The sequence below is a fragment of the Tachyglossus aculeatus genome, chromosome 8 (genome assembly GCF_015852505.1).
Source record: "Tachyglossus aculeatus isolate mTacAcu1 chromosome 8, mTacAcu1.pri, whole genome shotgun sequence".
NCBI classification, from domain to species: Eukaryota; Metazoa; Chordata; class Mammalia; order Monotremata; family Tachyglossidae; genus Tachyglossus; species Tachyglossus aculeatus.
The window spans coordinates 39,792,514-39,816,448 of NC_052073.1; the positions used below are offsets into that span (position 1 = coordinate 39,792,514).

The 23,935-nt window shown below is 61.9% G+C and overlaps 2 protein-coding genes across 2 annotated transcripts in view; one reads left to right on the forward strand and one right to left on the reverse strand.

The window, feature by feature from the left end:
• The window catches only part of GPR179 (G protein-coupled receptor 179), a 22,892-nt gene extending 8,915 nt beyond the window's left edge, over positions 1-13,977 (reverse strand). The window contains 12 exon segments of the mRNA XM_038750090.1: positions 89-333; positions 414-523; positions 1,858-1,926; positions 3,248-3,477; positions 3,640-3,736; positions 3,933-4,038; positions 6,544-6,857; positions 6,860-6,963; positions 6,966-7,474; positions 11,598-11,661; positions 13,485-13,708; positions 13,832-13,977. Of these exon segments, the coding sequence (XP_038606018.1) occupies positions 89-333; positions 414-523; positions 1,858-1,926; positions 3,248-3,477; positions 3,640-3,736; positions 3,933-4,038; positions 6,544-6,857; positions 6,860-6,963; positions 6,966-7,474; positions 11,598-11,661; positions 13,485-13,708; positions 13,832-13,977 (2,218 nt within the window).
• The window catches only part of SOCS7 (suppressor of cytokine signaling 7), a 15,313-nt gene continuing 5,353 nt past the window's right edge, over positions 13,976-23,935 (forward strand). The window contains exons 1-7 of the mRNA XM_038750091.1: positions 13,976-14,094; positions 14,218-14,340; positions 14,428-14,662; positions 14,816-15,018; positions 18,866-18,930; positions 20,781-20,888; positions 22,619-22,759. Coding sequence (XP_038606019.1) covers positions 13,976-14,094; positions 14,218-14,340; positions 14,428-14,662; positions 14,816-15,018; positions 18,866-18,930; positions 20,781-20,888; positions 22,619-22,759 — 994 coding nt within the window. The remainder of the gene's footprint in view (positions 14,095-14,217; positions 14,341-14,427; positions 14,663-14,815; positions 15,019-18,865; positions 18,931-20,780; positions 20,889-22,618; positions 22,760-23,935) is intronic.

Consider the following 23,935-nt stretch of genomic DNA (forward strand, 5'->3'; position numbering starts at 1 on the left):
CTCTCTCCCCGCCGGCCTCCTTCTTCCCCCGGCATCGCCCGGCCTCCTCCCCAAACCCATGCCCGGCGGGCCGGGGGCCCCGGCTCACCCACGGACATCATGTAGTCCCAGCGGTCCAGGCCGCAGAGGTAGAAGAGGCGGCCGGCGGAGGTCCGCCCCGCCACCACGAGGGCCGCCGGGCCGGGGCGGGCGCTCTGGTCCAGCGTGCCGGCCGTCCAGGCCGCCAGGAACCAGAGCGCGGGCAGCAGGAGGAGGGCCAGCCGGTGGACCGGCCGCCCGCTGGTCCCGGGGACGCCCCGCTGGGCCGGGCGCGACGGAGACATCCGCAGCACCCTGCCGGGAGACGGGCTGCGGCTGGGGGACCCCGGGAGCCGGGCGGGTGGGTCGGCCAGGGGTTGTGTGGACAACTCTACCTGTACAGCTTGAGGGTGACGGTGCCGTAGACGGTGGCGAAGCCCAGCAGCCTCACCCAGCGCAGTGCCACGCAGCGGAATACGCTGGGCTTGAAGTAGAGGATGAACACCTGGGACACAGGCGTGGGTGGCCCTGGGGCCCTGGGCACCACCCCGGTTCATTCATTCATTCAATCGTACCGACTGAGCGCTTACTGCGTGCAGAGCACTGGACTAAGCGCTCGGGAAGTCCAATAGAGAACGGTCCCTACCCGAGGGTGCCCAGCCCGCACCCTCCGCTCCTCTGCCACCGCTAATCTCCTCACCGGTAGGCCTCGTTCTCGCCTGTCCCGCCGTCGACCCCCCGGCCCACGTCCTCCCCCGGGCCTGGAATGCCCCCAATCCCTCTGCCCATCCGCCAAGCTGGCTCTCTTCCTCCCTTCAAGGCCCTGCTGAGAGCTCACCTCCTCCAGAAGGCCTTCCCAGACTGAGCCCCCGTCCGTCCTCTCCCCCTCGTCCCCCTCTCCATCCCCCCCCATCTTACCTCCTTCCCTTCCCCACAGCACCTCTATCTATGTATATATGTTTGTACATATTTATTACTCTATTTTACTTGTACATATTTATTCTATTTATTTTGTTAGTATGTTTGGTTTTGTTCTCTGTCTCCCCCTTTTAGACTGTGAGCCCACTGTTGGGTAGGGACTGTCTCTATATGTTGCCAATTTGTACTTCCCAAGCGCTTAGTACAGTGCTCTGCACATAGTAAGCGCTCAATAAATACGATTGATGATGATGATGACAACGGGCTCACAGTCTAGAAGGGGGAGACGGACGACGAAACAGAACACGTGGACGGGTGTCAAGGCGTCAGAACAAGTAGAATTAAAGCTAGATGCACCTCATTAACAAAATAAATAGAATCGTAAGTATGTACACGTAAAATAAGTAGAGTAGTAAATATGGACAATCAATCAATCAATCAATCAATCGTATTTATTGAGCGCTTACTATGTGCAGAGCACTACACTAAGCGCTTGGGAAGTACAAATTGGCAACACATAGAGACAGTCCCTACCCAACAGTGGGCTCACAGTCTAAAAAGGGGGAGACAGAGAACAGAACCAAACATACCAACAAAATAAAATAAATAGGATAGAAATGTACAAGTAAAATAAATAAATAAATAAATATATAGAGTAATAAGTAAAATAGAGTAATAAATCTGGACAAACATATATGCAGGTGCTGTGGGGAGGGGAAGGTGACCCCGCAGGCTGGCTCCTAAGAGGAGGTGAGGTACCACAGGCCTGGGGAGGTAGGGGGATGCCCGGACGGTTGGGGGGCCCGGGGACGCAGGGCTTGGTTGGTTGGCACAGGCCCTGGTGTCGGCCTGGGAGCCGGGGCGGGCCCGCTTTCGGGGAGCCGGCGCGGGATGGGGAGAGCGGGGTCCGGCGGCACTCACGGGGAAGTAGAGAAGCAAGGAGCCGAAGAGAATGATCTCCAGCGGAAGCAGTCCCGACGCCCGCACCCTCTGGGGAAGAGAAGGGAGACTCTGCGGGGGAGCCCGGGCGACCGACCCCACCTGCGCCAATTCCCGCTTTCCACTCCGGTAAGTACAACCCACCTCACTCGTTCACTCATTCATTCAATCGTATTTATTGAGCGCTTACTGTGTGCACAGCACTGGACTAAGCGCTTGGGAAGTACAACTTGGCAACATCTAGAGACGGTCCCTACCCAACAGCGGGCTCACAATCTAGAAGGGGGAGACGGACAACCCCTCACCCAACCCCCCCTCACCCCACTTCATCGGCCCCCACCCCACTCCATCTCACCAGACCCCACCTCACCCCACCCCCGGTAATAATGACGGCATTTGCTAAGCGCTTACTCTGTGCAAAGCACTGTTCTAAGCGCTGGGGGGGCGGATACAAGGTAATCAGGTTGTCCCACGGGGGGCTCACGGTCTTAATCCCCATTTTCCAGATGAGGTCACTGAGGCTCAGAGAAGTGACTTGCCCAAGGTCACACAGCAGACGTGGTGGAGCCGGGATTAGAACCCATGACCTCTGACTCCCAAGCCCGCTCTTTCCACTGAGCCACGCTGCTTCCCATCTCACCAGACCCCACCCCATCTCACTCAGGGGCCCAAATGCCATTCCTGGACTCGTAGCCCCGCCACGTTGCTTCTGGCCCCCTCCCTCCACTGGCAGCCCCGCTCTTCTCATTTCCGTGGTTGCTTTGTGGCGTTTATTCAAGCGCTTACTATGTGCCAGGCGCCCCTGTAAGCCCGGGGGGGGGATACGGGCTTTACAGGTTGGACACAGTCCCTTTCCCACATGGGGCTCCCAGTCTTCATCCCCATTTTACGGGTGAGGGAACTGAGGCCCAGAGAAGTGAACTGACTTGCCCAAGGTCGCCTAGCTGACAAGTGGCAGAGGCGGGATTAGAACCCAGGTCTCTCTGACTCTAGCCGCTGGGCCGCATGGCTTCTCCCCTGCCAGCGGAGAAGCAGCGTGGCTCGGTGGAAAGAGCCGGGGCTTTGGAGTCAGAGGTCGGGGGTTCAAATCCCAGATCTGCAAATTCTCAGCTGACTTTGGGCAAGTCACTTCACTTCTCCAGGCCTCAGTTCCCTCACCTGGAAAATGGGGATGAAGCCTGTGAGCCCCCGGTGGGACAACCTGATTGCCTTGAGCCCCTCCAGCGTTTAGGACAGTGCTTTGCACATAGTAAGCGCTTAATAAGCGACATTATTATTATTATTAGTGGCTCCTCCATCCCCCCCCACCCTGTACCCGCTGCCTTTGGTTCTGCTCCCTGCCCGTTGAGGCCTAGTTGGGGGTGAGGCTTGCCTTGCTACAGCGGTAGCGGTAGGAGAGGAGCATGCAGGCGAAGACGGCCAGCACGCAGCCGCCCTGGCAGGTCAGCAGCGCCGCCCGCAGCGCCCGGTCCTCCTGCGCCAGGCAAGGCGTGCCATCCGTGCAGTTGGCACAACCCTCTGGGCAGGGCCGGCAGGCTACCAGCGGCGCCGACCCCGGCGCCCCGTACCAGCCTGGGGCCGGAGTGGAGTTGTCCTCTGGCCCTGTTGGACACAAAGCAACGGTCGGGATGTGCGGCCCCCGCGCAACCTCTGCCCATCCCCACCCCGCCTCTGTCTCTCCCTGCCCCTTTCTCAGCCCCGGCTCCTGCTCTTGCCCAGCCTCGACGCTGACCCACCGAAGCGGGGCCGGACGGACGTACGTACCCACGTCGAGGGGCGGGCCGGCCCCGTAGAAGCCCGGACGGCAGAGACACACGTAGCGGCCCAGGGCAAAGCCGTGGGTCCGCAGCGGGGTGCACTGTGAGGAGGGCGGGGGTCGGGGTGGGGGGCTTTTGGGAGATTCCACCCCACCCCACCCCTCCCCCAATCCCTCTCCGCCCCTCAGGGTCACGGGCAGGAGCCGGGGGAATGGGGTCAAAAGGGGGGCCCGGGTTTCCCGGCTCCGCCTGATGTCTTATCGGCCAGGGCCCCGGGGATTGGATTGCCCCCCTACCTGGGGTGGTTTGGGGGTCACACCGATGGGTCCCGGCGAGCCAGCCTGGCCCCGGGGTGCACTGGTCAACCGTCACGTCCCGTAGGTCCACATCCATCTGGATCCACCCCCTGGAGAAGGCCTGAGGTCGGGACCGCCACCGCTCCGAGCCCCCCGATCCCCTGGCCGGGTGGTCCCCCGGCCCGCTTGCCGGGTCTCCAACCACCCACCTTCGCTCTCTCCTCTTACCTCCCCCTCGCCCCGTCTGGAACCATGTCCCTCCTGGCCTTCCTAGCCTCCTGAAAACCCACCTCCTCCAGGCGGCCTTCCCGATCTCCCCTCGGCTCCCGTGTGCGGGTCTGTTGGCTGACTCCGTTTATTTGGGATTCGTTTCCTCACTCCGGCCCTTCCCTGTCGGCCTCATTAGGTTGTTAGCTCCTTGAGGGCGGGCATTACGTCCTGGACTTTTAGGGTCTGGATGGGTGGCTGGTGCGGAGCTCTGAATACAGGCGTTCGGCACACAGTAAATACTCGTGATCGAGTCGTGAGTATTTGACTGAATATTAAGGACTGAGTCTAGACCGTAAACTCCTCGTGAGCACGGACCATACGGTATCGGTATTGGACCGTCCCAAGCGCTTACAGCGGGGCTCTGCACACGGTAAGTGCTCAGTAAGTACCACTGATCGTTCGGTTGACTGAACGGGGCCCCAGTTTGGGGAACTTGGGGGAGAGTCAGCCCGACTTTGTAGAAAGAGCACGTCTCTGAGAGAAGACCTGGGTTCTAGGTCCTCGCAGCTCAGCCCTTCATGCGCTCATACAACTCAGACCCTCTTCCGTGCCCGCACACACACACAAACTTCAGCTCCTCAAGCGCATTCACACATATACACAGCCCAGACTCTCACGTACACACACGAAAACGCACACTACTCTGCTCCTCTTGCACGCTCACACGTATACACGCCCAGACCCTCACGGATGCACACAAAGACACGTACTCTGCCCCTCTCGCACACTCACACATACGCACGCCCAGACCCTCACGGACGCACACAAAGACACATACTCTGCCCCCCTCACGTGCTCACACATATGCACGCCCAGACCCTCACGGACGCACACAAAGACACGTACTCTGCCCCTCTCGCACGCTCACACATACGCACGCCCAGACCCTCAGGTACGCACACGAAGACACGCACTACTCAGCTCCTCATGCACGCACACACATACACACGCCCAGACCTTCCTTCATGTCCGCACATGAAGATGCACATACTACTCAGCTCCTCATGCACGCACACACATACGCACGCCCAGACCTTCCTTCATGTCCGCACATGAAAATGCACACACTACTCAGCTCCTCATGCAGTCACACTTATTCATTCAATCGTATTTATTGAGCACTTACTGTGTGCAGAGCACTGTACACTTATGCCCGCCCAGACCCAACCACACGCACGACACACACACTACCCAGATCCTTATGCACGCTCACACATGTGCACGCCCAGACCCTCACGTACGCCCATGAAGACACACACTACACAATTCCTCATGCACGCTCACACATACGTACGCCCAGACCCTCACGTACGCCCATGAAGACACGCACTACTCAATTCCTCCTGCACGCTCACACATACGTATGCCCAGACCCTCACGTACACCCATGAAGACACGCACTACTCAATTCCTCATGCACGCTCACACATACGTACGCCAAGACCCTCACGTACGCCCACGAAGACACACGCTACTCTTCTCCTCTTGCATGCTCACACATATGCATGCCCAGACCCTCGTGTACGCACATGAAGACACGCACTACTTTTCTCCTCTCACATGCTCACACATACGCACACCCAGCCCCTCATGTATGCACATGAAGACACAGGCTACTCTTCTCCTCTTGCACGCTCACACATATGCATGCCCAGACCTTCGCGTACGCACATGAAGACACGCGCTACTCTTCTCCTCTTGCACGCTCACACATATGCATGCCCAGACCCTCATGTACGCACACGAAGACACGCGCTACTCTTCTCCTCTTGCACGTTCACACATATGCATGCCCTGACCCTAGCGTACGCACATGAAGACACACGCTACTCTTCTCCTCTCGCACGCTCACACATATGCATGCCCAGACCTTCGCATACGCACATGAAGACACGCGCTACTCTTCTCCTCTTGCACGCTCACACATATGCATGCCCAGACCCTCATGTACGCACACGAAGACACGCGCTACTCTGCTCCCCTCGCTCGCTCACACATACGCCCGCCCAGACCCTCACGTACACACACGAAGACACACACTATTCCGCTCCCCTCGCTCGCTCACACATACGCCCGCCCAGACCCTCATGGACACACGCCAAGACACGTGCTACTCTGCTCCTCTTGCACGCTCACACACGCGCCCGCCCGGACCCTCACGGACGCACACGAAGACCCGCGCCACTCAGCTCCTCACGCGCTTGCACACCCACACCTCGGCTCTTCACGCAGGCCCGTTCCCAGGTGGTGCGCGCGGACGAAGGCCCACGGGCCTCGTCACGGGCCCGCACGTCGACGCGCGGGCCCGGAGCTCGGCCCCCACGTGCCCGTCCGCCGGGCCCCACCTTGGCTCCGGGGGTGAGGTCGGCCGGAGCCCGTGGAAAGGGGCGCTGAGGGTGAGGAGCCAGCGGGGCAGGAAGCGTCCGCCCTGGCACTCCAGGAAGGGCGGCCCGGCCCGCACCCGCTCCGCGTCGCCCAGGTAGCTGTGGCCGTGGGGCCACTTGGGGCTACGCAGGCTGGTCAGGTCGTTGGTCAGCAGGCGGTGGTGCAGGGTGGAGGCCCGGGGGGCATCCCCGGTGCCCTCCTCGGTGCCCTCCCCGATGCCCTCCCCGGTGCCCTCGACTGCCAGGTCGCGCAGCAGCAGGGCCCCTCCGGGCTCCCGGAGGCCTGCAGGAGCAGGCTGGGGCCCCGGGCCGCCCGGGCCCCGGGCGCGGGGTGGAAGGCGAGCCTCGCCCGGTGGGCACGGGGGTGGCCCTCGGCCAGCCGCGGACCAGCGCCTGGTACCAGTCGGCGTCGTCGGGCAGGCTGGCCTCGCGGAGCTCGTTGGCCTGCAGCAGCAGGTTCAGCACGTTGGCGGCCAGGGACACCATGCCCGCCGCCCCCCTTAGGGGCCCGCGGCACCGGGGCCCCGGGGACCCCCGGGGACCCCCCGGGACCCCGCCGAGCCACCGCCTCGAAGCGGGCCCGGCAGGGGCCCGGGCCAGGCCCCCGGCCGGCCCCCCCAGCGCAGGAAGGCCAAGGGCCGCCCCAGCAGCCCCCTCCCCGGGACCCCCCGGGGGGCTCCCGGCCCGGGCATGGGCCCCTGGCCTGGCCCCTGGCCTGGCCCCCGGCCTGGCCCCTGGGGGGGCTCCCCGCCCGAGCCCCGCCCACAGGAGCGGGACCAGCGCCCACAGCATCTCCCGGGCCGCCCGCGGGCACCCGGGCCGGGGGTTGGCGGGCACACGGACCGGGGGCCGCCCGCCCTCCCGCCCGCCCTCCCTCCGGCCGGCTCCGTCCCTGGGTTTCCCCGGGCTGCGGCTCGGCCGCCGTTATTTATCCTCTCCCGGGCCCCCGTCACCCCCCCCAGATCGCGGGGCCCAGGGACACGCTCCCCTCCTCCCTTCTCCCCCTTTCCTCTCCCCCCTCCTCCCCTCGCCCCTCTCCGCCTCTCTCCCCTCTCCTCCTTCCCCCTCCTCCCCTCGCCCCTCTCCGCCTCTCTCCCCTCTCCTCCTTCCCTCTCCTCCCCTCTCCCCCTCCCCTCTCCCCTTCCTCTCCTCCCCCCTCCCCCTTCCTCTCCTCCTCTCTCCCTTCTCCTCCCCTCTCCCCCCTTTCCCTCTTCTTTCTCTCTTCCCTCCCCTCTCACCCCTTTCCCTCCCCCTCTCCCCGTCTCTCCTCCCCTCTTCCCCTTTCCTCTCCTCCCCTCTCCCCCTCTCTCCTCCCTTCTCCCCCTTTCCTCTTCTCCTCTCCCCCCTCTCCCCTCCCTTCTCCCCCTTTCCTCGTCTCTCTCCCCTCTCCTCCTCTCTCCCCTCCCCGCTCCTCCTCTCCCCTCTCTCCCCCCTCCTCCCCTCCTCCCTTCTTCTCCTCCTCCCTCCCCTCTCTTCCCCTCTCCCCGTTTCCTCCCCTCCCCTCTCTCCCCTCCTCCTTTCTTCTCCCCCTCCTCTCTCCCCTCTTTCCTCTCCTCTCTCCCGCCCTCCTCTCGCCCCCTCTCCTCTCCTCCTTCCCCCTCCCCGCTCCTCCCTTCTCCCCCTTCCCTCTCCCCTCCCCTCCCACCTCCTTCCCTCTTCTCCGCGGCCGCCTCTTCCTTCCTTCCTTCCCTCCTGCCGGCCCCGGGCGAGGGGGCAGGGGACGGGCCCGGAGAGGGGGGAAACGATGCCACCTCGGGGTCCCCGCCCGTTTCGGGGTCCCTGCCTGCTTGTCCCGCTGTCCTTCTCTCAGGGAGAGCCGAGGCCCCCCTTCCCTCCGCTCCCCGCCGCCGCCCCCTCCCCCCTTCCCTTGGCCCTCCCTTGCTGCCTTCACCCGCCCTCCCCCCAGCCCCGTAGCACTCAGGCCCCTACCTGTCATTTCGTTGCTCTGAGTCAGTGTCCCCCCCCCCCCCGCCGCAGAGGGTCAGCTCGTCGCGGGCAGGGAATGTGTCCGTTCTGTCGTTCTGTTGTCCTGCCCCGACCGCTCAGTCCAGGGCTCTGCCCACAGTAAGCGCCCAATAAATACGATGGACGGACTGACGGGCGGACGGACGGACTGACGGGCGGACTGACTGACGGACGGACGGACGGGCGGGCGGGCGGGCGGGCGGCCTACAAGCCGTCGGCTCCCCGTCCCCTGCCTGCCGTCCGTCCGTTTCAGGGGCAGGCCAGCGTGGGGCCGCCTCTCCCCCGGTGCCAACTGTGGGGCTGAGGGCGGACTGTCCCCACAGCGGCCTGGCCTGGACTCCAGCCTCAGTTCACCCCGATTCCCAGACCAGACACCTTCCCTTCCCTTCCTTTCCCTTCCCTTCCCTTCCCACCCCTTCCCTTCCCTTCCCACCCTTTCCCTTTCCACCTCTTCCCTTGCCCACCGGCTCTCCTTCCCTTCCCCACCTGCTTCCCTTCCCTTCCCATCCTATCCCTTTCCACCTCTTCCCTTGCCCACCGGCTCTCCTTCCCTTCCCCACCTGCTTCCCTTCCCTTCCCATCCTGTCCCTTTCCACCTCTTCCCTTGCCCAGTGGCTCTCCTTCCCTTCCCCACCTGCTTCCCTTCCCTTCCTCATCACTTTCCTTTCCTTCCTTACTCTTCCCTTGCCCACCGGCTCCCTTTCCATTCCCCACCTGCTCCCCTTCCCTTCCCACCTCTTCCCTTCCCTTCCCTTCCCTTTTTCCTTCCCTTCCCTTTTTCCTTCCCTTCCCTTCCCTTCTCACCCCTTCCCTTCTCACCCCTTCCCTTTCCTTCCCTTCCCACCCCACCCCTTCCCTTCTCTTCCCTTCTCACCCCTTCCCTTCCCCCCCTTTCCCTTCCCACCTCTTCTCTTGCCCATCGGCTCCCCTTCCCTTCCCCACCTGCTTCTCTTCCTTTCCTCATCCCTTTCCTTTCCTTCCTTACTCTTCCCTTGCCCACCGGCTCCCCTTCCCTTCCCTACCTGCTTCCCTTCCCTTCCTCATCCTTTTCCTTCCCTTCCCTTCCCACCTCTTCCCACCTCTTCCCTTCTCCACCGGCTCCCCTTCCCTTCCCCACCTGCTTCCCTTCCTCATCCCTTTCCTTTCCTTCCTTTCTCTTCCCTTCCCCACCGGCTCCCCTTCCCTCCCTTACCTTTCCCTTTCCTTTTCTTTCCCTTCCCTTCCCTTCCTTCTGTCCCTCTCCAACCCTACTTGCTTAGCATCTTTTCGCATCCCTAAATGCGCCGCTGTCACACTCAGGGATGCCCAGGCATAGACACATGCGGGCGCGTATGCACTTACACGTGCTCATATAATAATAATGATATTTGTTAAGCGCTTACTATGTGCAAAGCACTGTTCTAAGCGCTGGGGGGGTTACGAGGTGATCAGGTTGTCCCACGTGGGGCTCACAGACTTCATCCCCATTTTACAGATGAAGGAACTGAGGCTCAGAGAAGTGAAGTGACTTGCCCAAGGTCACACAGCAGACATGTGGTGGAGTCGGAATTAGAACCCATGACCTCTGACTTCCAAGCTTGGGCTCTTTCCCCTAAGCCATAGATATATGTACATCACTGATATAATAATAGTAATAATAATAATGATGATGACATTTGATAAGTACTTACTACGTGCCAAGCGCTGTTCTAAGTGCTGGGCTAAGCACTGATATACATAAAATAATAAATGTGCATATAATAATAGTAATGATAACATTTATTAAGCGCTTACAATGTGCAAAGCATTCATTCATTCATTCATTCAATCGTATTTATTGAGCGCTTACTGTGTGCAGAGCACTGGACTAAGCGCTTGGGAAGTACAAGTTGGCAACATATAGAGACGGTCCCTACCCAACAGCGGGCTCACAGTCTAGAAGACTGTTCTAAGCGCTGGGGAGGTTACAAGGTGATCAGGTTGTCCCACGGGGGTCACACAATCTTAATGCCCCACTTTTACAGACGAGGTAACTGAGGCACAGAGAAGTTAAGTGACTTGCCCAAAGTCACACAGCTGACAATTGGCAGCTGACAACTGTACACACACACACACACACACACACACACACACACACACACACGTGATGCGGGGCTGGGTAGAGAAGCAGCATGGCTCAGTGGAAAGAGCCCGGGCTTGGGAGTCAGAGGTCATGGGTTCGAATCCCAACTCCACCACTTATCGGCTGTATGACTTCGGACAAGCCCACTTCGCCTTCTCCGGGCCTCAGTTCCCTCATCTGTCAAATGGGATGAAGACGGGCAGCCCCCCCTGTGGGACAACCTGATCACCCTGAATTCCCCCCCCCCCACAAGTGTTTAGAACGGTGCTTGACACATAGTAAGCGCTTAAAAAATGCCATTATTATTATTATTATTATTATTAGTGGTAAGCGCTTAACGAATACCATCATTATTATTATTAGAGAAGTAGCGTGCCTCAGTGGAAAGAGCCCGGGCTTTGGAGTCAGTGGTCATGGTTTCAAATCCCTCCTCTGCCAATTGTCAGCTGTGTGATTTTGGGAAAGTCACTTAACTTCTCTGTGCCTCAGTTCCCTCATCTGTAAAATGGGGATTGACCGTGAGCCCCCCCCCGTGGGACAACTTGATCACCATGTAATAATAATAATAATGATGGCATTTGTTAAGCGCTTACTATGTGTAAAGCACTGTTCTAAGCGCTGAAACCTCCCCAGCGCTTAGAACAGTGCTTTGCACATAGTAAGCGCTTAATAAATGTTAATAATAATAATAATAAAAGGGGGGAGTGGGGGCCATGGGGAGGGGAGGAGGAGCAGAGGAAGAGGGAGGGCTTAGCCTGGGAAGGCCTCCTGGAGGAGGTGAGCCTTAGTGCCCGGCCCATAGTAAGCGCTTAACCAAGACCATCGGTATTAATGTGATTGATTGATTGATTGATTGATTGATGAAGCGGGGCCTGAGGAGAAGAGCAAAGCGGGGGGCGGGGCCACGGTGACGTCACAGTCCTCATTGGGGGGCGAGGGGGGCGCTTGCTGTTTGCGGGGTCTGCGCATGCGCATTGGGCGCGAGGCCGTGGGGGTGATCTGCGCATGCGCACCTGGCGCGAGGCGGGAGGGGGTCATGCGCGCCCGGCGGGAGGCCCCTGTGTGGGTGCGGGCGGTCCGCGCATGCGCGCCGGGTGTGAGGTCGGGGTTCATACATTCATTCAATCGTATCTGTCGAGCGCTTACTGTGCGCAGGGCACTGTACTAAGCGCTTGGGAAGTACAAGTTGGCAAGAAGTCGGGGTGTGTGTCCGACTGAGAGCTCATCTCTTCCAGGAGGCCTTCCCAGACTGAGCCCCCTTTTTCCTCTCCTCCTCCTCCCCCTCCCCATCCCCCCCCCCGCCCCTACCTCCTTCCCCCTCCCCACAGCACCTGTAGATACGTTTGTACATATGATATATGATGGCATTTGTTAAGCGCTTACTGTGTGCAAGCACTGTTCTAAGCGCTGGGGAAGATACATGGTGATCAGGTTGTCCCACGGGGGGCTCACAGTCTTCATCCTCACTGTACAGATGAGGTAAACTGAGGCACAGAGAAGTTAAGTGACTTGCCCAAAGTCACACCAGCTGATAAGTGGCGGAGCTGGGATTTGAACCCCATGACTTCTGACTCCAAAGCCCGTGCCTCTTTCCATCGAGCCACGCTGCTTCTCTTTTACTCGATTTAATTTTACTTGTACACATTTACTATTCTATTTATTTTATTTGTTTAATACGTTTTGTTTTGTTGTCTGTCTCCCCCTTCTAGACTGTGTGCCCGCTGTTGGGTAGGGGACCATCACTAGATGTTGCCAACTTGTACTTCCCGAGCCGCTTAGTACAGTGCTCTGCACACAGTAAGTGCTCAATAAATGCGATTGAATGAATGAATGAATAATAACGATGACATTTCTTAAGCACTTAGTATGTGCAAAGCACTGTTCTAAGCACTGGGGGATACAAGGTGATCAGGTTGTCCCACGTGGGAATCACAGTCATCATCCCCATTTTACAGATGATGTAACTAAGGCTCCGAGAAGTGAAGTGAGTTGCCCAGGGTCACACAAAAGACATGGGGCCGAGCGGTGGATTTGAACCCATGACCTCTGACTCCAAAGAGCCCGTGTTCTTTTCCACTGACCCACGCTGCTTCTCTAATGCATAATACATAATTATAATATGTATTATAATTACAATTATAATTACTTTATAATACAATAATGACTTGTATACATATAATTGTGTACATGTAGCATATTACATATTCATTCAATCACATAATGCATAATAATATATAATACCCTCCGTACATATGTATGGAGACCTCGCCCATTGCTTAAGAACAGTGCTTTGCACATAGTAAGCGCTTAACAAATCCCATCATTATTATTCTTATTATTATTGTGTAATATATAATGTGGTGGATGGGGCCCCCCGGGGCCTGGAATGCCCTCTCCTCTGGCCCATGGTCCGCCAAGCTGGCTCTCTTCCTCCCCTCAATGCCCTGCTGAAGCTCACCTCCTCCAGGAGGCCTTCCCACACTCAGCCCCCTCCTTCCTCTCCCCCTCGTCCCCCTCTCCATCCCCCATCTTACCTCCTTCCCTTCCCCACAGCAACTGTATATACGGATATATGTTTGTACATATTTTTTACTCTATTTATTTATTTATTTTATTTGTACATATCTATTCTATTTATTTTATTTTGTTAGTATGTTTGGTTTTGTTCTCTGTCTCCCCCTTTTAGACTGTGAGCCCACTGTTGGGTAGGACTGTCTCTATATGTTGCCAATTTGTACTTCCCAAGCGCTTAGTACAGTGCTCGGCGCATAGTAAGCGCTCAATAAATACGATCGATGATGATATGATGATGGATGGAGGGTTCACGCATGCGCACCGGGCGCGAGGGGGGGGGATCCGCGCATGCGCACCGGGCGCGAGGCGGGTGGATCGGCGCATGCGCGCCCGGGCGCGAGGCTGGGGTGTGTGTGGGGTTCGCGCGAGCGCGCCCGGCCCCGCCGGAAGACCGCCGGGGGAATGAGGGCAAAGGGGCGGGAGCCGTAAGGGGCGTGTCCTCGGCGGGCGGAAGTTGACGCAACAGCGGCGGCCGCCTCGCCCGGCCTGCTGGAGGCGACGCGCGGCGCATGCGCACCGGGCGCGAGGCGGGGGGGGGGGGTCCGCGCGTGCGCGCCCAGTGCGCGTAGGAGGGGGGGGGGGGGGGTTGGGGGATTCGCGCGTGCGCGCCCGGCCCCGCCGGGGAACGAGGGCAAAGGGCGGAGCCGGAAGGGGCGTGTCATCGGCGGGCGGAAGTGACGCAACAGCGGCGGCCGCCTCGCCCGGCCGCTGAGGCGGCGACGACGGCGGCGGCGGTGGTGGGGAAATCCGCGCATGCGCGCTCGGGCGCGAGGCGGGGTCCGGGTGGGGGGGTTCGCGCGTGCGCGCCCGGCCCCGCCGGGGAACGCGGGCGAAGGGCGGAGCCGGAAGGGGCGTGTCCTCGTCGGGCGGAAGTGACGCAACAGCGGCGGCCGCCTCGCCCGGCCGCTGAGGCGACGACGGCGGCGACGGCGGCGGTGGTGGTGGTGAGGGGGCCTCCGGCGGGGCCCGGTCCCGGTCCCGCCCGGCCCACGCAGGGGGCCGACCTCCGGGACGGCGGGGGGGACGCCGCCGCCGCCGCCCGCCGCCGCCGCCCGCCTCTACCGCGTCCTCAGCCGCCTGCTGGGCTGGCGGGGCCGGGGCGGCGGGGGCCCCCCGCGGTTGGGCCGTCCCGGTCCCCCTGGCGCCGATCGGCCTTCGGCTCCCGCCCGCAGCTGATGGTGTTCCGCAACGGGGCGCGGCCGGAGGAGGCCCGCCCCCGGGGCCCCCGCCCGCCGACCTGCTCTGCCCCCGCCCACCGCTTGCGCGCTGGACGCCCAAGGCGCCCCCGGGGCCCGCGGCGCCCCCGGTGCCCCCCGGTGCCCCCCGGCGCCCCCGGGGCGGCGCGGCGGCCTGGACGCGCAGCTGGCGGCGCTGGGGCTGCGGGCCGCCGGTCCGGGCCCCCCGGAGGCCCCCGCCGAGGACACCAGCGACGCCCTGCTCGTGCTCGAGGGGCCCCAGTCGGAGCCCGAAAGCCTGGGCGCCGACAGCTGCTCGGAGGAGGAGAGGACGACGACGACGACCAACGCCGCCAACGCCGCCGCCCCCGGGGTCCCGCCGTCCCCGCCGCCGCCGCCGCCGCCGGGCTCCCTGAAGACCCGGCTCGGTCGCCTCTTCCGCCGCGGGGGCCCCGGCGGCGGCGGGCGGGGCCCGGAGACAAGAGGCCCGCGGCCGGCGGCAGCGGCGGAGCCGGTCCCCCCCGGCCGGGGGCGGCGGAGGCCGAGGCCCCCCGCCTCTCCCGCCTCCCCCTTCGTCCTGCCCCTTCGCCTCCCCCGGGGCCGGGACCCGGACGCCGGGAGGTGAGACCGCTCGACCCCCCCTAACCCACCCGGGCCTCCGGACCCCCGGGGCCGTGGGTCAGGTAGTGAGCGGTACCTCGGGCACAGTCACTGTGTTAGGCACTGAGGATGGCACAGCACCATGCTAGGGTTTGAGGATGGCGCAGCACCATGCTAATCATTTGAGGATGGCACAGCCCTGTTAGGTGCTGAGGATGGCACAAGCACTGTGCTAGTCGCTGAGGGATGGCCAGCACGGGGCTAGTGCGCTGAGGGGATGGCCCAGCACGGGGCTAGTCACTGAGGATGGCCCAGTACTGTGCTAGTCATCGAGGAGGCACAGCACTTGTGGCCTCGTCGCTGAGGATGGCCCAGCACGGTGTTAGTCGCTGAGGATGGCCCAGCACCGTGCTAGGTCGCTGAGGATGGCCCAGCACCGTGCTAGTCGCTGAGGATGGCCCAGCACCGTGCTAGTCGTTGAGGATGGCGGCAGCCCTGTGCTAGTCATTGAGGATGGCGCCCAGCACCGTGCTAGGGCGTTGAGGATGGCCCAGCCCTGTGTTTAGGCGATGAGGATGGCACAGCCCTATGTTAGGCGCTGAGGATGGCACGGCACCGTGCTAGTCATTGAGGATGGCGCAGCACCGTGCTAGTCGTTGAGGATGGCGCAGCACCGTGCTAGTCGTTGAGGATGGCACAGCCCTGTGTTAGGCGCTGAGGATGGCACAGCAGTGTTAGATGCTGAGGATGGCACAGCAGTGTTAGACGCTGAGGATGGCACAGCCCTGTGTTAGGCACTGAGAATGGCACAGCCCTGTGTTAGACGCTGAGGATGGCATGCACTGTGCTAGGCGCTGAGGATGGCACAGCACTGTGCTAGTCGTTGAGGATGGCACAGCCTTGTGTTAGGCACTGAGGATGGCGCAGCACTGTGCTAGTCGTTGAGGATGGCACAGCCCTGTGTTAGGCACTGAGGATGGCGCAGCACTGTGCTAGTCGTTGAGGATGGCACAGCCCTGTGTTAGACGCTGAGGATGGCACAGTACTGTGCTAGTCGTTGAGGATGGCACAGCACACTGCTAGGTGCTGAGGATGGCGCAGCATTGTGCTAGTCATTGAGGATGGCACAGCCCTGTGTTAGGCACTGAGGATGGCGCAGCATTGTGCTAGTCATTGAGGATGGCCCAGCACCATGCTAGTCGTTGAGGATGGTGCAGCACCATGCTAGTCGTTGAGGATGGCCCAGCACCATGCTAGTCGTTGAGGATGGCACAGCCCTGTGTTAGGCGCTGAGGATGGCACAGCACCGTGCTAGGCACTGAGGATGGCGCAGCATTGTGCTAGTCGTTGAGGATGGCACAGCCCTGTGTTAGGCGCTGAGGATGGCGCAGCATTGTGATAGTCATTGAGGATGGTGCAGCACCATGCTAGTTAGTCATTGAGGATGGCGCAGCACCGTGCTAGTCGTTGAGGATGGCCCAGCACCGTGCTAGTCGTTGAGGATGGCACAGCCCTGTGTTAGGTGCTTAGGATGGCACAGCACCGTGCTAGGCGTTGAGGATGGCGCGGCACCGTGCTAGGCGTTGAGGATGGCGCAGCACCGTGCTAGGCGCTGAGGATGGCGCAGCACCGTGCTAGTCGTGAGGATGGCACAGCAAACCGTGCTAGGTCGTGAGGATGGCACAGCACCGTGCTAGTCATAGAAGGATGGCACAGCAACTGTGCTTAGTCACTGAGGGAGGGCACCAGCCCTGTGTTAGGCGCATGAGGATGGCGCAGCAGCCCGTGCTAGTCGTTGAGGATGGCACGGCACCGTGCTAGTCATTGAGGATGGCGCAGCACCGTGCTAGTCCGTTGAGGATGGCACAGCACTTGTGTTAGGGCACTGAGGATGGGACAGCACTGTGCCTAGTCACTGGAGGGGTTGGCCCAGCACCATTGTGTTAGGCGCCCAAGGATGGTGCAGCACCGTGGGTAGCCGCCGAGGATGGCGCAAGCACCGTGCTAGTCGTTGAAGGATGGCACAGCACTGTGTTAGGCGCTTGAGTGATGGAGCAGCACCGGGCTAGTCCATTGAGGAGGCGCAGCACCTTGCTAGTCGTTGAGGGATGGCGCAGCACTGTACTAGTCGCTGAGGATGGCGCAGCTCCCGTGCTAGCCGCCGAGGATGGCGCAGGACGGCCCAGGTGGTAAATGCCAGCCCTGCCCCGGAGGAGCCCACAGTCGCGCGGAGGGGTGAACAGGGTCCCCTTGGATTGGGCCTCGCTCGGGTGAGGATCACAGAGCCCGATGGAGGTCGGGGGCCCTTCCCCCACCCTGCTGGAAGATACCCACTCCTCCCCCTGCACAATGCCCCCCACACTTAATAACGATGGCATTTAAGCGCTTACTATGTGCAAGGCACTGTTCTGAGCACTGGGGAAGATACAGGGTGATCAGGTTGTCCCACGTGGGGCTCACGGTCTTTATCCTCATTTTACAGATGATGAGGTCACTGAGGCCCGGAGAAGTTAAGGGACTTGCCCAGAGTCACGCGGCAGAGCCGGGATTAGAGCCCAAGACCTCTGACGCCCAAGCCCGGGCTCTTTCCACTGAACCATGCTGATTGTCCTGGACACAGTGGGCAAGAGTTCGGGGTGGCACGCGTCCCCCGGGCTGCGTCCATTTGGGGGGTCCTCGTGAATCGCCGGATGGGTGGGCGAGGGTAGCATCGCCCCCCCCCCCCCCCCCCCCCCCCGCAGACGCTGGGGTTTGGGGCCTTGGCGGATGGTGGGAATCATCATCATCATCATCAATCGTATTTATTGAGCGCTTACTATGTGCAGAACACTGTACTAAGCGCTTGGGAAGTACAAATTGGCAACATATAGAGACAGTCCCTACCCAGCAGTGGGCTCACAGTCTAAAAGGGGGAGACAGAGAAGAAAACCAAGTATACTAACAAAATAAAATAAATAGGATAGATATGTACAAGTAAAATAAATAGAGTAGTAAATATGTACAGACATCTATACAGGTGCTGTGGGGAAGGGAAGGAGGTAAGATGGGGGGATGGAGAGGGGGACGAGGGGGAGAGGAAGGAAGGGGCTCAGTCTGGGAAGGCCTCCTGGAGGAGGTGAGCTCTCAGGGAATGGGCTCGGGCCGGTGACCCAGACTGGTGGGAACAGGCACCATCGTTCTAGGGGTGATGGCCGGGTAAGCCTCCGGGAGTTGAAGCCCCCGGGGGCGGGGACCGTGTGGTCAGTATTGTCCACGGCCCTGTGCCGACCGGGTGGTCGGGACGGTCCGTGGGCTCTGTGGGGACTGTTGGGTCGGTATTGTCCGTAGGTCCGGTGTGGAACGCGTCATCATCAATCGTGTTTATTGAGCGCTTACTGTGTGCAGAGCACTGTACTAAGCGCTTGAACTCGTGGTCATTATAGTCCAGAGGGTCCGGTGGGCTGCGTGGTTGGTACTGTCTGTGGGCCCCACGTGGCTCGTTGGCACGGTAGCACTGGGCCCGTCAGTCACAGAGAGCCCGTTGTGAAGGTCGCGGCGGCCCCGGTGGGTGCCCGTCTGGCCCGGGTGTCCCGGTGGGACAGCAGGGCCGGTCCCCTCTCCGCCTTCCCGAGCGGGAGGAGGTGCGTGTTTGCCGTCCGGCTTGCCCGTTAGCCTGACGAGCGGTTGGCAGGGAACGTGATGAGCGGGTGTGGGTTCAGGGAGTTTTCCAGGCTGGGATTGCAGAGGGAAGTGGGGACGGCGGCGGCCCCGCTTCCCCAGGGTCCGGCGATTCCCCGGGGACCGGTCGGTGGTGTTACTAGAGAGGTGAACGTTAAAGAATCCAACTTGGTTTCCTGTCGTCTCACCCGGGGGTGGTCTCCCTCCACAGGAAGCCGAGGTTGACCAGAACCCAAAGTGCCTTTTCTCCGGTCTCCTTCAGCCCCCTGTTTCCAGGTAAGGCTCCCCGCACACCTGTGTGTGTGTGTGTATGTGTCTCTCTTTCTGTCTTTCACTTTCCCCTTCTCACCATGTCCTTCAGCCGGAAGGGTTTTGTGTCTGGTTTTTTATCATCAATCGTATTTATTGAGCGCTTACTGTGTGCAGAGCACTGTACTAAGCGCTTGGGAAGTACAAGTTGGCAACGTATATTGGCCACCTGCCCCGTGCTGGTTGCGGTTGGAGGGAGGGAGCAGGTGAGAAGCAATAAGGCCGGGTGGGAAGAGCCCAGGCCCAGAAGGGAGAACACCTGGGTTTTAATCCCAGCTGTGCCACTTGCCTGATGTGACCTCGGGTGAATAACATAATCTCTCTGGGCCTCAGTTGCCTAATCTGTAAAATGGGGACTAAATACCCACTGTCCCTCATACCCTGACTGTGAGCTCCCTGGGGAACAGGGACCGTGTTCGACCTCATTGTCTCGTATCTGCCCCGGCACTTTGTGTAGCGCTCGGCAGAGAGTAAGCCCTTAACAGATGTTGCTGTTATTGTTAGTAAAGCCAGGGCCCGGGCCCGCAAGAGGAACGTCTCTGGGTGCATTTGCGTTTGAGGGGGCTCAGGCGGCCCACCGTGGCCCTGAGAGGGCTGGGCTGTCCCGGACCAAACAAGTCCCTGGCCGGGGCTGACCCGTTCCCGATCTCACCCCGTTCCAGGCAGGAGAAGGTCCGGCCAGGTCTGCGCTGGAGAGGCACGGACCAGTGGACCCTGGCCTGGACGTGGGGTGCTCCCGGCCAAGTCACGGGGGTGGGCTTGGGTCCAGATGCCCCCATCGTCCCTCTCCTGTTGTCTCCTAATGGCAGGGAGGGAGGAGGTGTGGTCAGCCCGGCTCCAGAGGGACCGCGGCTGGTGGCCTGGGGACAGAAGGGGTTTTCTAGGATGGGGGACTCCGGTTCTGGGAGGTCGAGGTGGACACCCAGGCTTGCCGTGGCTGGGGCTGTGGGGCCTCCTGGGCCTGCCTTGGGGCGGGGGCGGGCCGGACGGGGACTAAGGTGGGCTTTGCCTCTCCCGGGCCTCGGTCCTGGGGCTCTCTCTCCGTCCCAAGCAGGCCCGGAGCCTGGCTGCTCGTCCGGGCCAGGGAGAGCCCCCGGAATGAGGGTCCCCGGACGGTCCCCTTGCAGCCCCCCCGAGCTCAGGGTTGGGTGCCGGGGGTGGGCGGCGGCCACTTGGTGCCGCCGAGGCCGAGTGCGGGGCCGCCCGCTTGCTCGGTCTTGGCCCGGCTTGGAATTCCGTTCTCCACCGGCCGGGAGATCTGAGCTTCCCGGGATCCGGGTCTGTTGCCCGGCGGGCTTTCCCAGGTTCCCCACCTTGCCTGGGGTCAAGGGTCTCCCCGGTGGGTTAGTTGGCGGTGTGTGACATCACCCCCGGCCACAGGCCGCTTCATCCCATGGAGCCCAAGCCGGGAACCCAGCCCAGTGTCGGCCCACGGACCTGCTGGGGCACAGCTAAAGCAGAGCTCACGGGCAGCCGGGCTGCCTTGCCCGTCCTCCCCGGCGCAGCCCCGGGAAGGTGGATGCCCTCGGCGGGAGGGTGGGGGCGGCGGCCAGCGGAGGTTCTAGACCCTGGGCTGCTGTGCCGGGTGGGGCTTTGCCGGTCATTTCTACAAAGCTTTGGCTTTGCCGGGCCCCGTCCAACCTGCCGTCCCCTCCGCCCCAAGCCCGGCCCCTGATCCCCTCAGAGCCGACCCCTCTGCCCCGAGCCCCCGGCCCCTTCAGAGCAGACCCCTCCGCCCCGGGCCCATCCTTCAGCATTCGGCTCTGGACGAGTGAGGCGGCGACTCTAACTTCTCCCTTGCTCCGTGAATCCTTCAGGCGAAACGGTGTCGCTCGTGGACGTGGACATCTCTCAGCGAGGAGGCCTGACCTCTCCTCACCTTCCAACCCCGCCCCCTCCTCCGCGAAGAAGTCTCAGCCTCCTAGGTACCGGCCACCCACCCCGTCCCCCACCCGGGTCGTCGTAGCCGGGAGGGTTATCTGGCGGTCCGTCCCAGCTCCTTACCTAGCCACTACCCCCAAAGGACAGGGGGCTTGGCCCCCAGAGGAGCCTCCGGGGTCGTGAAGCCCTCCGTTAGCCCGAATATGGGGGCGAGGGGGCAGAGGCTCCTCTGAGCGAACCCCAAGAATTCACCCCTTTAATGGTTCCCGCTATTCCCTGTCTGTCTTCCAGGCTAGCACCGTAAAAGTGGGGCGTGTTTGTGTGTATGTCAGGTGGGGGGTGGTGTCCCGGTTGCTAGGAGCTTGGTGAGGTTGCTCCGCCTCAGGGCAGGTGTCCCCCCGAGATGCCACCTGCCCGTTGGCACCCCGGTACCGAGGCAGCCTGGCTTCCCAAAACCACTCAGCCCGAACTGCCCCGGATGGGTTTGGCCCGCTCCCTCACAGGCTCCGGTTAAAGGCTGAGGGGACGGTTTAGCCGCTGTAACTGGGATGGAAATCTGGCCCCTTGGGTTTCGGTCTAGAAGTGACCAGAATGGCGGGGTCCTTAGAGCTGCCCTTAAAGCTAAGTGTGGAGCCGAATGCCTTTTTTTTTCCCCTCCGGGAAGCATCAGGGCTTAGTGGAATGAGCCCGGACCGAGGGAGAGCCGGGAGCCCTGAGGATCCGGGGGGTCTGGGAGCTGATCCTCGCAGCCGATCGCTGCTGCTGCTGCTGGGTGACTTGCAGGAAGCCGCTTCGCTACTTTGTGCCCGGTTTCCTCATCTGTCAAATGGGGCCTCAATCCCTTAGATTGTGAGCCCCGTGTGGCTCAGGGACCGATTGTCTTGAATCCACCCTAGCGTTTAGCACGCTGCCTGGCACATCGTAAGTAGTGGATCAGTACCACCACCTTTCTTAGGGTAATTACGATGATTATCGTTAGCTCCCCACGGCGGACCCCTTTGCTCTCCCTCGTCTCAGGTCCTCCCACATCATCATCATCAATCGTATTTATTGAGCGCTTACTATGTGCAGAGCACTGTACTAAGCGCTTGGGAAGTACAAATTGGCAACACATAGAGACAGTCCCTACCCAACAGTGGGCTCACAGTCTAAAAGGGTCCCGGCCGGCACCCCCGGCTGACTCTGAAGAGGGGTCTCGCTCCCGCCTTCTAACTTTTGACCCGATCTGCGGCCTGTTCCCGGATCCCTCGGCCACCGTCTCCTTTGGCTAGGCGTCCCCCAGCTTGGCTCCGATGCCTTCCGATCGGGACTGGCCGCTTTGGGGTCCTGAGGTCGCCCCGGGTGGTCGGGGGGAAGCTGAGTGGATCGGGGTGACCTGCCTCCTCATGTCGGTGGAGCCGGTGCGGCGAGGCCTAGCCGCGGGCTGCCCCGGGTCCTCCCCTCTCCTCCCCGCCCCCGGCTCTCCCGCATGCCGCAGCCCCGGCCTAGCTCCGCTCTGGCTCTCGGTTTCCCCGGGCCGTCCCGTGGCCGGAAAGACCATCGGCCCCATCCCCGCCCTGCCGCTCGCTGGACGGGCCGGGCCGTCGGGGGGCCCGAACGGCACCGCAGCGGCCGCCGCGACGGCCAGCGGGGAGGCTGCCACCGGGCCGCGGGGGTTTGGGCCCCCGCAGAGGGAGGGGGTCACGGGTCCTCGGTCCCGGCTCCCAGCCCTCGCTTGCCGCTCTCGTCGCCCCTCCCCGCTGAACCAACTGCTTGCTTTTGTTCTCTCTTCTAGATGATATCAGTGGGACCCTGCCTCCTTCTGTGCTAGTGGGCTCGATGGGGTCTTCCCTGCAGTCTTTCCCCCTGCCGCCTCCTCCTCCTCCTCCTCCTCCTCCTTCTCCGCCACCGCCGCCGCCGCCGCCCCATCCCCCAGGTCGGCCCGGCCCCTGCAGCGCCGCTCGCGGGAGGGGCGGGAGGCGAGGGCTGACCCAAGAGTCGGGGGGGGAAACGGGGCCGCGGGGGAGCCCGGGCCTAGCCGGATGGGCCAGGAAGTTAGCCGGCAAGAGCTTCCCCCCCGGGGGAGGGGGCGGGACAGGAGACAGTTCAAAGAGCTCGGGATTCTCCAAGAATCCGAGTTGCCTCCACGCGGGCTACCCAGTATCAGGCCCCTAGCCCGGTCTCCCTGACATCTCCCCCGTGGACCACGCGGCCGGCCCGTCCTCCGCTCGCTCCTGGCCGAGGAACGGCCTCCCGGGACTTGGGGTGACCCTCCGGCTGCAGGTGTCCGGGTGTAGCCCCGGGGGGTGGTTGTGGCGTGTCCGGCTCAGGGCAGAGAGGAGGGCAGGCCTGCCGTATCTCACAGAGTGCGGGTCACCTGCGAGAGTGCGTGTCGGGGAGTGGGCGTCGCAAGGGTCAGCCTCACTGTGCGTGCGTGTGTTTGTGCACGCGCGCATGCCTGTGGGTGAGACCCACGGGGTGGGTGTGGGGAGGAGGGAGGTCGGTGTGCGTGGGCGGGGCCGGAGGAGCGACACGTGTGGGACGCGAGGGGTGCGTTTTGGAGAGAAGAAGGGAGAGGGGAGTTTGGAGGAAGGGGAGGCAAGGAGACAGGAGTGGACAGAGGGTTAGTCGTGTCCGGTCGAGCGTTCAAGGTGGGCTACGGGCAGGGGTAGGTGTCCGGGTGGGTGTTTCTGGGGCCACCCTGTCCCATGATGGTGGCGGCGATACCGGGACCGTTCGCGGCTCTTCGTTTCCGGTGCCTCGCTCGTCCCCCTCGTATCTCGGTGCCCGCGGGCCGCTACATACGAGGGCTTCACCCGGGGCTGGGCATCTGGCGGTGCTCAGCTTGTCCCGCTAGCCTCACGCGGGGACCAAACGGTTGCGCGGGATGCCCTGCTAGCACTGGCACGGCCCACGGAAGCACTCGATAGCTCCCGCTCGGTCCCCGCGGAGACGCTCAGTACGTATCACAACTAGTACTCGGGCCTCTTGTCCCTCCCGACTGCAAGCTTTCGGGACTGCCCACCTACTCCCCGCCGTTCAAGGGGAAGCTCTTACAGGGCAACGGCGGGGCTGGCCGTGCCTGGGGCCTCTCCGAACCGCCTAGCCCGGG